Here is a 17264-nt window from a genome sequence, read left to right as displayed (position 1 = left end):
GCAATCCTCAATTGTCAGGCATCAGTCTCCCATATTCAGCGTCAGGTCTCGAACTCTCGATCTTACTTCCCCAGGTGGGTCACGGCTTTCAGTAATGAAGGCCGTCGACCTACCGAAACCTTTCAAGATAGCCTTCCGCACCAAGGACGTCTACACCAAGGATGGCAATGTCCTGCTTCGTAGACTCAGGACCTACAACAACGTGCTAAATACGCAATGTTGGAAGGTCGAAAATAAAGCCGATGAGCCGACTGCCATCCGCTGGATCTTCCAGGTGGATGGAGAGTCGGTTAAGGCTATCAAGGAGGCAGGACACCGAGCCTTAACGGGTCTGGACAGTGGTATCTTTAAGATACTTCATGATCCTGACCCGACAGCTCCGGTGGATCCTGTAAAGGAGGGTGGTTCAGTCGAACCCTCTGCCTTGGAGATCTCAAGGATGGAAGATGAGGCTCTGGCTGGCGGGGACTCCGGAGAGGACATTCCAATGGAAGATAATCTCGTGGAGGAGCTAAAGGCCTTTGCTTTGTCGGACACCGATGAGATCAAAGAGGTTGTACCACCGGAGGGTGCAACAGGGGGGCAGGCTAGGGATGTAAGTCAGACCGGTGGGGGTGTTGGGGTTTCTACAAACACAACCACCACTGTGTCTGAATAGACATCTAAGGCCTGCAACCGAGCTCACCTTAAACCAAGATGAGTGTAAAGGTGCTGCAAATTAATTTGCACCACTGCAAGGCAGCCACTGCAGTTCTCTGTAGGAGGTTCGCAAAGGAGAGCTTCGACGTCGCTCTCATACAGGAGCCATGGACTGCCAATGGAAAGATACTTGGTCTCCAAAATGCAGGTAATATATTCTATGATTATAACTCTGCTACACCGAGGGTTTGTGCACTGACACGCAAGGGCATTCATGCCCTTCCGCTCTCAGTGCACACCTCCAGGGATATTGCCACGGTAAAGCTCATCACGGAAGGTGGGGAGGTTACTATGGCATCGGCATACCTACCATACGACGATGCTCTCCCCCCTCCCTCGCAGGGGGTGACCAGATTGGTCAGCTACTGTGAGGGTTCGGGGAGGAGGCTAGTCATCGGTTGCGATGCTAATGCGCACCACGAAATCTGGGGCAGCTCAGACTGCAACCAGCGCGGTAACGACTTAATGGAATATCTGGTTAGTACCAGACTTCACATTTTGAATAAGAACAATGTACCAACTTTTGTTACTTCTAACAGAAGTGAGGTCATTGATCTCACACTGTGTACAGTAAATGTCGCAGATAAAATCAAGAACTGGCATGTGTCTAACGAACCGTCTTTGTCGGATCACAGACACATTTGCTTCAATATTCTGGTCAAACCTGTATGGGCTTGTACCACTATTCGTAACCCTAGGGGCACAGATTGGTCCGGTTACAGGGAAGACTTAAATTTCTTCCTAAAGGGTGATAAGCCACGGCTGTCATCGGTGTTGGATTTTGATTTGGCTGTTGAACGCGTTCAACAGTCCATTATCGACTCCTATCACCGCAACTGTCCGGCAAAGCCTGCCAACCGGCCAAGGCTAGTGCCTTGGTGGAACAACGAGATTGGCAGGCTGCGCAAGGAAACTCGTAGGCTCTTTAATAGGGCAAAGAAGGGAGGTGATTGGGATGCCTATAAACGCACCCTCACCACCTACCACAAGTCTATCCGCGATGCCAAGAAGGCTTCATGGAGAGACTTCTGTGAGAACATAGCGGATGTTCCCAGTACGGCCAGATTAATGAAAATTTTGGCACACGATAATACTAAGCATCTTGACACCATTAAGTTGAAAGATGGTAGTTTTTCCACGTCCGGTAAGGACACTCTGACACATATGTTAGATGTACACTTTCCGGACTCTAAGCTCACTAGCAATGGTAACACTGACAATCGCCCTTTGAGGATCAATCGAACCAAAAGGGAAGATTGGGCAGTGGCGAATAAGGTCGCCACGCATTCCAGACTTATATGGGCTGTAAAGTCATTTAAACCCTATAAGTCACCGGGACCGGATGAGATTTTTCCTATCCTCTTACAGGAGGGCATTGATATTCTATGCCCTATGCTGCTGAGAATCTACAGGGCTTGTATTGCTCTAGGGCATTTACCTAGCACCTGGAAGCTTTCTCAAGCGATCTTCATACCTAAGCCTGGTAAATCTGATTACCTGGAAGCTAAGGCATTTAGGCCAATTAGTCTTACCTCTTTTCTCCTAAAAATTCTGGAGAAAATGGTGGACAACTACATTAGGGAGGAGGTCCTTTGCAACTCTCCTCTGTCGACTGCGCAGCATGCTTACCAGAAGGGCAGGTCTACTGAGACCGCCCTGCATGGTATCAGCAGCTGCCTGGAAAAAGCAATTGAGCACAAGGAAATTGCGTTAGCAGTTTTTCTTGATATTGAGGGAGCCTTTGATAAGGTCTCCAGTGCAGTTATACTTAAGGCTGCGAAAAGGTTTGGTATCAATGACACATTGTGTCTTTGGATCAAATCTATGTTAACTGACCGAAAAGTGGTATCCTCCTTGCTGGGTGACTCCCTTATGGTCTCCACCAGTCGTGGTTGCCCACAGGGGGGCGTTCTTTCTCCCCTTCTGTGGTGCCTGGTGGTGGATGAACTCGTTCGGAGGTTGAACAGGGGAGGATGCCGCTGTTTCGGTTACGCCGATGATATTGCTATTATCATTACTGGGAAATTCCCGGCAACAGTGAAGGACGTAATGAGGAGGGCCCTAGCATCAGTTGAGAGCTGGTGCAGGGAGGTCAACCTCATGGTTAATCCTAATAAGACTGTCTTGGTTCCTTTTACTCGTAGAAGGATAAAAGGTATGTTTGAGGGTATTTCCTTATTTGGAAAGGACCTAGTGGAGAGCACCGAGGTGAAGTACCTCGGGGTCATCCTGGATAGCAAACTAACATGGAAACCACACCTTGACTACATAGTCAAGAGGGGCAAAATGTTATTTTGGAGAACTAGAAGTGCAGTTGGCAAGACCTGGGGCTTAAGCCCCAGGACTGTGTACTGGCTGTACACCATGATCATCAGACCTATCCTGTCTTATGCAGCTGTGGTCTGGTGGCCAAGGGTTACTTTAAGGACTGTGCAGTTTGATCTGCGCACTCTGCAAAGGCTGGCTTGCGTCGGCATTACAGGAGCCATGAGAACAGCCCCAAGCGCTTCTCTGGAAATACTCCTGAATATGCTTCCTCTCCACCTTTTTATTGAGGAAGCTGCGCTTTTAGGTGCCTATAGGCTTAACCAAAATGGCTGGTGGAAGGCTAATAATTGGGAGCATAGCCACACCAAGCTCTTCCGAGATATGTCCAATCAGATGCCGATTTTAACAATGGGCTCTGATCTGATGGTTACTAAACTCCACTTTAGTAAACCTTTTGAGGTCAACTTCCCTAGCCGTGTGGAGTGGAGTCACTTGACCCTCGGTACCAGAGGAGAGATCGTCTGGTTCACTGATGGGTCTAAGACACACTATGGCACTGGTGCGGGGATGTATTGCCTTACTAATAATTTTGGCTTCTATGAAAGTCTAGGGATACACACTAGTGTATTCCAGGCTGAAATTTTTGCCATTTGCTCCTGTGTTGCTCACTGTTTACATCAGGGGTATCATGGGAAGGTTATCCAGATTTATTCAGATAGCCAGGCTGCTCTTAGAGCTCTCAGCCAGTATAGTATTCTTTCTAAACTGGTTTTTAGCTGCTTAGATCTCCTCTGCACTCTTGGGTTGCACAATAAAGTTCAACTTTGTTGGGTACCTGGGCATAAGGGGCATCTTGGGAACGAAAGGGCCGACGCCTTGGCCAAGGAAGGTGCGAGGGCTGGGTTCATTGGTCCAGAACCTGCTCTCCCCATCTCCCGAGGACTTGTACGCGGCTTAATCTCCAAGTTTATGTCGGATCGTCAACTCAGACAATGGTCTGAAATTGAGGGTCAAAGGCAGGCCAAAGAGTTCACTCTTGGCCCATCTAGGGAGAGAGCTAGAGAATTACTCTCGCTCTCTAGGTCCAGTATTAGGATTGTTACTGGCCTACTTACAGGTCACTGCCATCTTAACAGACATTTAACGCTTATTGGGGTCAGTGATGACCCGATTTGCAGATCTTGTCTAGCTGAGGAGGAAACTGCCTCACATGTACTCTGTAGCTGCCATTACTATGCAGCCCAGAGGTTTGAGCATTTGGGTATGCATCGGTTGGTGACGTATGACGTCTCTAATATCACGGCCGGGCAGATTTTAAGCTTTATGTCGGCAATAGGACTTACTTAAGTCAACCAGTTTGGGGATGCACAATGGACCTTAGGTCGAAGTGTTTGGCTTGACACCCCACTCAATAATAATAATACTTCCCCAGGTCGTTCTTTCTTCTCCCTTCGTTTATGGGGAGTTTTCAATTTTTATACGTGATGAGCGTTTTAACTCCTCTGACGTCACCAGCTTCTGGTGGAGATAAGGAAATTCAGAAGCTCCCTAGGTGGTCTTTATCTGTTTTCCCGCCAATCCTGTCAACAGCTAGATTACACTTTGCACCCCTTATCGTTTATTCGCGGGAAAAACCAGTTCATCACAGTATGTTTAAGTTTGGATGGGTGGTCGAATGTCCACAACGAGCCTATAATATGTATGACAGTTACAAATAGTCAGGGGAATTTGTTCATATTAAATCAATTGACACGACGGGAAAGGCTCATACTAGCAAATATCTTGGAAGAAATAATGAGTGAGGGCATTGAAGAATTCGAAAGAGATTTTGAGGGGAAAGTTGGAAATGCGGTTACTGATAATGCTGCCAATATGGGGAAAATGAGAAAACTCAGAGGGGATAAGGGGGACTCAGAAGAAAATATCAATGTTGTTGCAATTGACATTAAGCGAAATAAAAACGAATGATTTAACTATTACAAAATAAAGGGTTTAATAATATACTTCAAGTTAAAACTGGTTATACATAGATATAAACATTACTGATGTTTTAGAGAGGCATAGTGAGAGCGTGAGTTATCTTACTCATCTAAAAGTAAAACCAAAACTAAAAAACAATATTGGGTCACATGACCAATGACGTCATGCGCCATACGTAGTTATATTAAAGGGCATATGACACCTGTTATCTTTTACACTCCCCCTATTTAATATAAATAGTATTACTCTATTAGTTGTAACATTTTGCGACAATTCATAAGTTAGATTTATTAAGAATCTTAGTTAAGATATCGGCGACGTTATCAACTGATTTATCATATTCTAGGTTAAATAAATTCTTATCAATGTTTTCCCATACAAAATGATACCGTAAATCGATATGCTTGGATCGTTGATTTTCAACTGTATTTTTAGTAAGGGCAATAGCGGATTGATTGTCACATAGAACCAATGGTTTGTCAAACGGTATATTGAATGTTTTAAGTTCATCTATAATTGGTTGAATCCATAAAAGTTCTTTAATAGCTTCTGTTAAAGCGACATATTCAGCTTCCGCTGTTGACAGGGCCACGGACTTCTGTTTGATAGCACGCCAGGAAAATAGACTGGTACCTAGATATACCATGTAACCGCAATGAGAGCGTCTGTTGTCACGATCACTCCCCCAGTCACTGTCACTATAGATTGTTATTTGTGGATTCTTTTCACTGTGATAAATCAGTCCATATGTTGATGTTGATAATACATAGCGAGTTAGCTGACACAGTTTTGTCCAATGATTACGACCCGGATTAGCATTATATTGTGACAAGGCGATTACTGCAAATAGAATATCGGGTCTCGTGCGCTGCGCAAGAAACAGAAGTGAGCCAATAAGAGCTTGATAAGGAATATTTGCCATATATTCCTTGTCTTCTTTGGTTGTTGGGCTATCTTCGTTGGTTAATACTGTGTTTTGAACCATGGGAAGACTGACAGGTTTGTCCACAGAAATTCCAAATTTCTTCCCAATCTTGTTTATGTAGGGTGTCTGGTGAATTTTCAAAGTTCCATTGTCTTGGAAATCAAACACAACACCTAGAAGGTGACGAATTGGTCCGAGCTGTTTTAACGCGTATTTTGTTGATATTATATTAAATGTGTCAACTATTACATTGTTGCTTTTCGCTAGTACCACCAAATCATCCACGTATACGAGAATGATCACTTTATATGGTAAGTAATAGATACAGTTGGTACCACGTAGTTTTGAAAATCCCAGCTGCTTGAAACTTTGATCCAACTCCAAAAACCAGTGTCTTCCACTCTGAGGTAAACCATAGAGGGCTTTGTGTAGTTTTAAACAATGGCTAGAATCTTCCTTTTCATACCCTGGAATCTGCCTCATGTATACCGGGGTATCCAAAGTGCCATACAAGTACGCATTTGATACATCTATATGGCTATGTACCCAGCCAAGGCACAAGACAAACAATGAGATAAATAGACGGATCAGTGAAAAACTGATGACAGGGGAAAACGAATCTTCATAGTCCACTCCCGCCACTTGTGCAATACCTTGGGCTACTAGGCGAGCCTTGTATCGTATTATTTGTCCATCATGATTCTTTTTTAGCGTGTAGACCCATCTGCATCCAATAATACGTCTATCAGGTTTATTTACTACTGTTGCCACTTTCCGTTCCTCCAATGTTTTTATCTCTTGATCCATAGCTTGTTTCCATTGGACTTTTTGAGGAGATTGAATCGCTTCTTGATAATTTTTGGGCACTTTAATTTCTGTACAGTATGATTCATAAATCGCTGATGTATCATCTTGTGCGATGCAGGACAGATGGGTAGCTGCATTTGGAACCACTTTTCTTGAAAAATCGAATAAATTTAAGTCATAATTTAGGCCATTTTCTTTCATATATCTCACAACATCTGGTTTTGATCGTAGTTGTATCCCATCAGGATCGTAAACGTAAATATCCTTCAGACCGGCAGTGGCACCAGACTTCCTTAGCTTCTCTTCCCTTGTCCAGCCAGTTGGCAAACCCGCAATCGGCCTCCTTGTTGGTTGTGTGGGTTGATCAGCAGGTACCATTTCTTGACTGTCAACTGTTATTTCAGAGGATATTGGTTCATTGTTTTCAGTTTCTATTTCTTCCGTAGGAGGGTCTTCAATTGGCCAGAATAAGTTATCATGATCTTGTGTTACACCTTTGACAACATCTATTCCTAACTTGTTTTCATCGAACGAGACATGTTTCGACTCTTTGACTTCTCTGTCCTCCGGTAACCAGACACGGTACCCTTTTGTATTTGTGGCGTACCCTATGAGAATTCCTGGTTTGGCTCGTGGTTGAAACTTATTTTTACGGCGCTGTGGTGGGACATGTACGAACACCAAACATCCTATGCGCTTAAGAAAACGTGCACTCGGTTTCTTTTTTCTCCACAACTCCAAAGGTACCTTATCACCCAGCTTCGAGTGTCGGGAACGATTTTTTAAGGTAGTTGCTGTTTGCACCAATTCGGCCCAAAGAGAATATGGCAATTTAGCGTCATCCATCAGAGCTCGCACTGTGTTTAACAGAGTTCTGTTTGCTCGCTCGGCAACTCCATTCATTTGTGGTGAATAGGTATTGCTTCGTTCATGTTTTATTCCCGCAGCCTTACAATAGCTTTCAAATCGCTCGGCACAATACTCCATGCCATTATCAGTTCGCAATGCTTTGATACTGTGGCCGGTATAATTTTCTACCTCAGCCTTGTACACTTTGAACCAGTCATAAGCCTCGCTTTTGTTTTTCATCACATATACCTGCATAAATCGACTGTTATCATCAATAAAAGTTATGTAGTACTTCGCACCACCCAATGATGTGACTGGGGATGGTCCCCAAACGTCCGAATGAACCAACTCTAAGAGACTCTTGCTTCGTACATTTGGCAGTGGTTTATGGGTGCTTCGTGTGCTTTTGGCCATACGACATGGCATACAAACACTAAGACTGCCCTTTGGGAATTCCAAACCTTCCAACATTTTATTTGATACCATATATTTTATATCCTCTTCATTTAAATGGCCGAGGCGCTTATGCCACAATTCAATCCCTTCAAGAACTGTTGTATTATGTGTCTCAGGTAGTTCATCTGTTTCCTCTTCGGAAAAACCATCCACTTTGACCTGCGCTTTTACAGTATAGAAGTGTTCGTCAGACAATAATGCTTCAAACCCAAAATCCCCATTTGGAAAAAAGGTAGTACATTGTGACTTCTCTATTATAACTTTATAACCGGCTTGGTCAAGTAGTCTACCAGAAATCAGATTTCGGCGCATGCCGGGCGTATATATAACTCCCATCAGCCTGAATACATTTCCACCTTTATCTTTCATCTTTAACCCAATATCGCCACTACCTTCGACCTTTGATATTCCTTCCCCTACGGTGGCTTCAGTGTTCCTTGGCGAGTAATTGGAAAACCATTCTCTGCGGTTACAGAAGTGGTGAGTTGCTGCTGAGTCTATAATCCAGTCATCAGCGTTGGTAGTTGTAGATGACAAAAAAGCGGAAGTAATAAACGCTCCTCTTATTGGCTTCTTGTCTTTAATTATCGCTTTGGTTTTCCCATCTTTGTCTTTTGATCGTTGTGCTACTTTGTCTTTATTGCGACAGTCAGATGCACGATGCCCCCATATATTGCATATGGAACATCGGCCATTATACCTCCCAGTATTCGACCTTGTTGTACCTCGAGATTTCCCAACTTGAGCTGTATATGCATTTGCAGTTTGACCATCAGACGTTTCATTCATGGTTTGACGTCCATGCTCGGCGATAAGTTGATTTTTGATAATTGTCGGAGTGAACTTAGTATCGTCACCGTCATATATCACTGACACCAGGCTTTGGTAGGATTCTGGTAAGGAACCAATCAGTTGGTAGGATATTTCCTTTTCGGCCACTGTTTCTCCAGCTTCGTCCAATTGTCTCTTGGCATAATAAACCCTTCCTATAAAAGCTGGCATACCTTCACCATCCTGGTAAGTGAGGTTATAAAATTGTTTACGCAGCATCCCGATACGTGCCCGTGTAATTGGCTCAAATGCATCTTGTAATGCTTTCCATATCCCATCTGGTGTAGTCAGACCCTCAATCAAACTTCTTATATCAGCTGATAATCCTAATGCTAGGTTGGAATAGGCCTTGGAATGTCTATCTGCATATCGACGTTTGACGTCATCAGCGGCTGTGCTTGCAGGTGGAACTTCTGTTCCATCTATTATTCCCCATAGGCCTTGGCTCCTCAGAACCATTTCCATTTCAAACCGCCAGCTTCTATAATTGTTGGAAGTCAATTTGGTAACTTGCCCAAGCATGGTTAACCCTCCTTCTGCCATAGTAATAATTGCACTTGGTCTTGTATGCGTGTATACAAAAAGGCCTTGGCTGTCGTCTTGTTTCCTTTACTTCACTTTTGATGTCCCCAGCAGAGATGCCATTTGTTGCAATTGACGTTAAGCGAAATAAAAACGAATGATTTAACTATTACAAAATAAAGGGTTTAATAATATACTTCAAGTTAAAACTGGTTATACATAGATATAAACATTACTGATGTTTTAGAGAGGCATAGTGAGAGCGTGAGTTATCTTACTCATCTAAAAGTAAAACCAAAACTAAAAAACAATATTGGGTCACATGACCAATGACGTCATGCGCCATACGTAGTTATATTAAAGGGCATATGACACCTGTTATCTTTTACAAATGTTCTAACTTACGGTTGTTCCGCCCACATTCTAAATCTCTTAGCGAAAGACCTAAACAAACCAAATGTAACTAAACACGTTACAACTGCTGTAAAATATTTTAGAAACACTCATTTTGCATTGGCTAAAACGAAAGAAGCTGAATTCCCTCGTTTTACCTGTTGCGGTTCGTTGGAACTCAATGGCAAAATGTCTAGAATCGTATTTAGATAACTGGGTTGAATTAGAAAACATTTGTGACGAAAACAAAGATGAAATAGATAGTTATTTTTGGAAAAGTTAAAAATAGAGTTGCAAAAAGAAATGCTGAGGATTTGCTATCCATACTGAAGCCTATAGCATTAGCTCTACACAAGACCCAGAGCAATACCTGCACTATATCAGACGCAGTGAAAATTTGGAAAGATTTGGAAGTAAAATTCTCTGATTGGGATACCACATACAATTTTGATGGGTTGATGACGAATTTTCGAAAATGATATGAGATGGCTCCTGCCCATTTTTGAGATTATATTATTGATCCTAGATACGATTCTAGTAATCTCTTGGACAGTGAAAGAGAAGTAGCTATGGAGTTAGCAGAAGAGCTAGACGGGAACTTTAATGTGTTCGTTGTTAATTTCGAAAATTAATGGTCCCCTTTTAAATCTTACATGTTTAAATCTAACATAATTAAACAGCTAAGAGCTTGCGAATGGTGGGAAGGACACAAAGATGTAGTAGCAGAAAATGTACTTGAAACTGCATTGCAATTGCTTACCGCCATAGCTACGTCAGCTGGAGCCGAAAGGGTTTTTAGTTCCTTTGGATTGGTGCAATCCAAATTGAGAAATCAATTAGACAATGAAAAATCTGCATTTCAACCCCTCCTCCAGCCTCTCTTTGTATGATGACGAATAAATTCTAATCCCCACCATAGTAACAGTTACATGTAAATTTGTATTTCTTTTGTAAAATAAAAACTTATTTATAATTATGGAAGCTTAAATTTAACTCATTATTTATTATAGATTGGCTTTACAAAAATAAAACCTATTCGTTTTAGGTAAAAGTATGATTATAAATGATATAAAACATGTAAATTTTAAATAAATCAAAAAAATCAAAAACCAATTAAAATCCGATTTAAATAAAAAAATCTATTTATTTGTTTTTTTTTAAAAAAAAACAAATATTGGCAACCCTGGCTTAGGGTACTCCGCACGATTCGTGTTCTATGCATTTGTAGCGTACATCAAACCGGAAGCTGGCAAACATGCATATAATACCAAAATGAAAGAGGCGAACCGCACATATTTGTTATGGAACACGAAAATTTCAAAAGTTGGCGGCCTCCTCAAATGGCTATAGATATTATTGGCGCTGCTTTAGTAAAAATTTTTAGGGGTCTTACTCAAAAAACATGTTGATATTACATTTCCTTTAAAGGGAATAGCACCTCATTTATTTGTTGTAGAGCACAAAACACTTCCAATGTTGGCCGCTCTCTCCTATGGCTTTAGATAGTTTTGGCACTAGTTGGTGAATTCTCAAAAATCATAAGGGGTCTTCCATAAAGAACACATTGAGGTTATACTCCCTTTAAATAATGCTCAAATATAAAAAGGTGCACATTACCTTTTCAAATTATGTTCAAATCGCCCATACCGCCATCTAGTTCAAAATCTCTGCAGTCATTCGTGCTAGAAATACCGTGACAGTTCCTACACATTGTGGAGCACATTAGACCCATTTTTCAACATTCGCATTTTACGTCACAACTGCCCTTACACTTACACGAAATCATAAAATTTCGCTCGGGGCAGGTTGACAAGCTGTAATTATTGGGCGCAACATGTGGCCAAATATTTTCCAGCCCCACTCTAAGGCATTTAGACTCTTTGCTGCGCTTGTGGATGGAAGTGTTGCCAATTCAAAGGTGCTACATATCGGTGAATTTGCTCAACTAATGAACTACTTTTAGTTGCTCCATATAAGGACATTAAGAAATATTCTCCTATTTCGGTTATTTTTGCGTGACTGACTCCAGGCTGATTAAAAATTTAAACTTTTTGATGAAGATCTTGGTTTGGTTTTAGCATTTAGTAAGCTTTTTTTTCCCTTGGCGATAAAGGGCAGATGTAGTGTCACAACTTGCGCTTGTGCTCCAAGTTCCTTTTCTATTGACTTAATATCCAATACTTTCGTTGGAGAATTTCCTTGCTCTTGTTTTATCAAAAATAAATAATTTTAATTTTCGGTATCAACTTGTACTATAAAAATTACAAGTACGTCTGTGTCTTCTGAAACAAAAGCAACATTTTTGTAATTTTCCTCTTTAGCAAAATCAAACGCCGTCTTTGCGATAAGAATGTCAGCGTCACTTTCTGCTTGTATGGCTCTAAGACCAGATGATTGTAATTTAGTGATAATATGGTGTATCAATGATTCTTTGTTTTTAGAATTTCTAAGGAATGCGTCTTGAGAAGTCGTTGCAAGGTTATATTCTTCGATTTTGAAATCCGGAGCCATTGATTTTGCTTGCCTTCTTCTATGTTCTTCTCCTTTCGTTGTTAAACTGTTTGAATAGCGGTCCTGAACTTAAACCGATGCAGATCATTTTACACGAGCTAGATAGAATCCCCTGAGACTACATGCATAAGCGTTCTCGGCTTTAAGCTTGTACTAAAATAATTTGGTTTAAAACTTGTAAATAACATGAGTTGGTTACAACTCCATTTATTGAAATATACCATTTAATTCGGAACCACTCCTGTGTAGAGTTTGCAAGTTCTCTCCCCACTGGTTAAAGGGCTTTTCCTCGGAGTACTTCAGTTTCATTTTCCATAAGACCTTGCGGAGGTTTTAATGTAGGGAGGTTAGTGGTTAGCTGTGGCAGGGCTAGCTACAACCCTCTCACGGGCTTTAATTTCCCTTTTATTATTATTATCATTATTATTAAAAATTTTGGGCTAATACATCCAAAAAACATTATTATACAATTAACTACACTACATTTTTAAATAATACTCGTTCTGTTTAATATGTAGCCTTTTCATAATTCTGTTTGCCATTTTTGAAAATGGCGGAATGTTTTTATTTTCCTTAAACGTCTGATAGAAAACAATTCGTAGAAGAGTTCTTATCATTTAAACAACAAAATTGTAACCAAATCTTTAATAATTTTCCGCTGAAACTAGGGTTTTCAAGAACTTTATCAATTTACTCTGTTTCAATGCATGTTTGCCCGTTTCCGGTTTGATGTACGCTAAATATGCATAGAGCACAAATCGGGCAGAGTACTCTAAGCTACATTTTAAACTATAACTTTAGAAAATCAGATAATTACTTCCAAAGTTATGTAGAGTTTTACTAATTTTGGCAACTATTTTCCAAGATGGCGGATTTTCCCCACGGGGGCGAGAAGGGGAGACCACACCAGGTTAAAGAGCACATTCAATTCTATAAGCATGGAAATATTCGTAACCGATCTAATTTGTTCTGGGTCAAACCCTAGAATGCCTGTACTACAAGGGGATGCGCTGGCAACACCTTCCAGAGTTCAAAATGATAGATATTAGTGCCGGCAAGAACTGATATTCAGAGTTTAAAATGTGAAAAGATCGATTAAATTCCAATTTGACCAACTGAATCAAAATTCTCCTGCTCTTAAAACTATGTAGTATTTAGTAGTAACGAAAAATTACCTGTAATCTACCGTCTAACGTCCTTTGAATAGTGACACATTTGCTGGGGTGGGCACCATTTGTCGTAATGGCCGTTATAAGACTGTCTAGTTCATCTCTCTTTTCTTTTAACTTTTTAACCAGACTTTCGATAGCTCTTTTGGAGAAACTTTCTGACTCACCGCCTTGGCGATGACACATCAAACTATGAACTATGCTTAAGCAAGCATCAGCTGATGTGGGTGCACTGGCAGACATTTCAGTTGTGGCAAATAACCAATGTAAAGACCTCAAAATTCCTAAAAGAGTAATGTTTTCAGAAAAGAAAACCATTTTGACTTATTAACCATTGCTTTACTTTACCAAGCGCAAACATTATCACATATAAATTAAGAGAGTAATCCGAATGCCTATTACATTTTCAAAGAGGTTGTTGACATAAAAAATTCCATGCTTGTTTTTTGTTTTTTTATGTGTTTAATTTCCCCTCCCTACCATAGGCAAGCTACCAGTAGTAGTACCAGAAAGTGCAAAGGCTTAACAAAAATATGATAAAGAAATAAGTACAATACCTCAATTTTAATCACATGTCTTATGTTACCCTAAGGAAATAACGATCGATTACGCTTTGTTAATTGTTCGATTGGGAAAGTTCAATGTATTAAGTTACAAATCTTCAAAAAGAAAAAAATTTCATTAAAAACATGAATTACATGACGAATTTGTAGCTTACACACCACAACAACCAAAAACTAAATTCACAACAACTATGCCTTAAAAAAAGAGGTGGCGTCCGTCAGTCGCTCTCTCTTCCGATGTAGCGCGTACGATCATGGACATGGATAGTAGGAAACCGAGGTCAGGGATTACTAATCGCTGCTGAACGTACCCCAAGTTAAAAGCGAAAAATTAAGAGGAGAACAACATTTAGGGGAAACTAAGCTTTATTAGGGAAACAAGTGCGGTACTTCACTATTATGTAAATTACTAGTTCTTATCTACTCTTAATTGTACATCCTATCTTGACCTAATTCTGGAATTCAAATCTTATTCATATCAATGTATCATTGTTATTTGTTGTGCACCCCGATCGTAACTTTACTCAGAGCTGTTAAGGCTATATCATAGAAATCTCATAGCCCTAGCCATTGAATTGGGAATAATACTGCTAGAATTACAATTACGATTTCGGTTGCCATGGTTATGTGGGACCTGTTCTGGGTACGTTCAGCAGCGCTCATCGGACTCACCGAGACATCAATTTCCTACTGTACGCTTTTTTGCGTTTCCGGTTTTGATGTCACGATAGTCATCGGTAACTCACCGAAGTCATCGGCTGGAAGAGTCGGTTTTTCCGATGACTGACGTCATTTCTGACGTAAAACTACTATAAAAGCTACGGCATTTTAAAAAAACACCGATGACTGAATAAAAGCGTTCAGCAACTTACGACGTAATTATGACGAAAAAGCTCATCGGTGGAAAATATCAAATCCATCGGTTTTTTTTTCGTTGACTGCTGCTGAACGTAGCCCTGGGACCCTATTCTGTAAGCACTTCTCGATCTCGAATCGCTCTCACGAGATGTCGAAAAGCGCTATTCTATAAAATATTTGTCGAAAAATGCTACTCGAATTCGATGGACTTCTCGATTGCGACAGAGGTTTCAACCAATCATCGAGCTGGTAGTTCTTTTTAACTACTTCCCCCCCCCCCCTTCTCCCGTGTTGCCAAAAAGCTACCACTACCCAAACCGTCTTTCTAAGGGAAAAAAGCAATGGCGCTTGCTATAGCTCGGCTTGTATTGTTAAATATAGCCTTAGAAATCGATAATAGGCGTAATTTTCAAAGATAAAGGGTTATAAGAGACCAAACAATAAATCCTTTGGACTTAGAGCTCGGCGTTTGGATAAGAAATAATTCATATTCATAATATTCATTTTTATCCACAAACGAAAATTATCCGAAAAAACACCGATTATTTTACATGTTAAATTGCTATATAGCCGTGGATAATATCCATGGATAAACAGTTAATCGTAATTTTTATGGTTAATAAAAACTTTAGCGGTTAATTTAGCTGTTTCGCCGAGCTCTATTTGGACTTTAAATATATACTGCAGTACAATGAAAATAAATATCCTTTCTCTAAACTATAAAACATGGGCGTTTGTAATCAGCTGTTTTTGTGAAGGTGTATTCTTATTGGTCGGAAAATAGAGAGCCTATGCGCGATTACAACCGGAAATAAGTAGAACCCACGTGGTCTACTCGCTTGTCGAGAGTCGAGATGTATCACTTCGAAGTCGATTTCGATGAAGTATAGAATAGCGTTTATCGAGAAAAGACTTCTCGATCGAAGTGATCCCCTTCGAGATCGACATCGAGAGTGAGATCGAGATAAATTAGAGAATAGCCTCCCTGATAAGACTGTACGAAATTCATCTTTATAATTAGGTGGTAGCGCCATCTATATTTTGTAAAGTTATATGGCTAAAAATAAATAATTATTATCTAACTCACCGTAACTTGAGTTAAAAAGGATCGTGTTGACAGAATAAAATTATTTTTAAACAACTTCAAAGGTTTGTTTGTTCCGAGTAATAATTTTCATACATTTCAATTTCGCATCAGATTCGCGAAAAAAATTAATTGCAATATAGTTGCCACCACTAGAGACTGATGCCGCCACTGTAGAACGATAAAGTTGATAAAGTCTCCTAATTCAACTCAATGAACTCTTACTGAAATAAAAGCAAAAATAAAAAACTTCGGCTGTAGGCCATTTGGGCAAACACAAAACCATAGAAATCTCATAGGTAACTAGAATGCTGCCGTGTAACTGGCAAATGGGCCAAACGCCGTGGCAGACGATAGCCAGATCTCAGCCAATCAGAGCTCAAAGAGTGGTTCTGCCAAGAATTTAATGTCACCAGAGAGAAAGACGTCACCTATCTCCCGCTATAGTAGCGGATCCAAGGAGGATTATTATCCTCCTTGGCGGAACCACTCTAAGGCCTCTCATTGGATGAAGGTTCAAGGCGAACTGGCGTCAAGCTCGGCCGTAGGCGGCAGCATTCTAGTTACCTATTAGATGTCTATGATCCTACTTTACCATGCACAAAACTTAATACTAACGACAAAAACAATTTCAAAAGTTAAAATGTTAAAATACAAGTGCAAGACGCGAGACTTGAAACCGTGACGACAAAGAGGCTATAAAATACTAGAAAAGGACTGTCATAAAAGGGGCAAATTTGCAATAAGTTTGACCAGGAAACTATAGAGGTATACACTTGGAATGTCTACGGTTCCATTGGGACGGTGATACGAAAGCGCGTCGAGAAAATTCGGAGCTTAACTACGTCAAGTGTAAGACGTAACACGACATATCAAATTCATTTGCTCGGGGTTTGACGCGAAAATAATGCGTCGTCATGGTAACAAATAATCGATCTTCCTGCGCAAAAAATCTTATAAAACAATGGATTTAAAAACCTAAATTTGTTATCGTACTTAATATTTTGAAGTAATTATAATGTTCTTCGCGAAAGAAGTGTAGTGATACCTAATTTCAAGTATTTGTCTGGTTATAAAAGAGATAATCAGGCAATAACCATGATTAGGCTTAATGACAAGTTTTCGTCGAATTAGGGTAGCGAGGCGCGAGAGTTTTTCTCGTGAGTTTTCCCGCTTTAAAGGGAATATAACCTGCAAAGCAATCTTTATGGAAGACCCCTTCAATATTTCAAATTTCCCTGTACAGTGGAGCCAAACCTTTTTAAAGCCAAAGGCAAGAGCGGCCAGAGCTGCAAACGTTGGTGTTCCACACCAAATACCTGAGGTTATATTCCCTTTAAGACACGCCC

The 17264-nt window shown here is 40.6% G+C and overlaps 1 protein-coding gene across 2 annotated transcripts in view; it reads right to left on the bottom strand.

The window, feature by feature from the left end:
- Window positions 1–14175, bottom strand: part of Med (Smad/Smad4 homolog Medea) — a 31504-nt gene extending 17329 nt beyond the window's left edge. Inside the window, exons 1-3 of one of the 2 annotated variants that reach the window (XM_090174332.1) lie at window positions 14133–14150; window positions 13968–14069; window positions 13417–13694 (exon numbers count right to left, since the gene is read on the bottom strand). In XM_090174332.1, coding sequence (XP_090030458.1) covers window positions 13417–13653 — 237 coding nt within the window. In that variant the 5' untranslated portion in view covers window positions 13654–13694; window positions 13968–14069; window positions 14133–14150. Of the gene's footprint in view, window positions 1–13416; window positions 13695–13967 lie in introns of both variants that reach the window. The other variant, XM_090174333.1, reaches the window with a different exon arrangement.
- Between the last annotated feature and the right edge of the window lie 3089 nt (window positions 14176–17264).

The sequence above is a fragment of the Leiobunum rupestre genome, chromosome 5, assembly GCF_980474605.1.
Source record: "Leiobunum rupestre chromosome 5, qqLeiRupe1.1.hap1, whole genome shotgun sequence".
Classification (NCBI taxonomy): Eukaryota; Metazoa; Arthropoda; class Arachnida; order Opiliones; family Sclerosomatidae; genus Leiobunum; species Leiobunum rupestre.
Note: the sequence above shows the minus strand (reverse complement) of the source record. Positions and strands in the feature narration are given on the sequence as shown.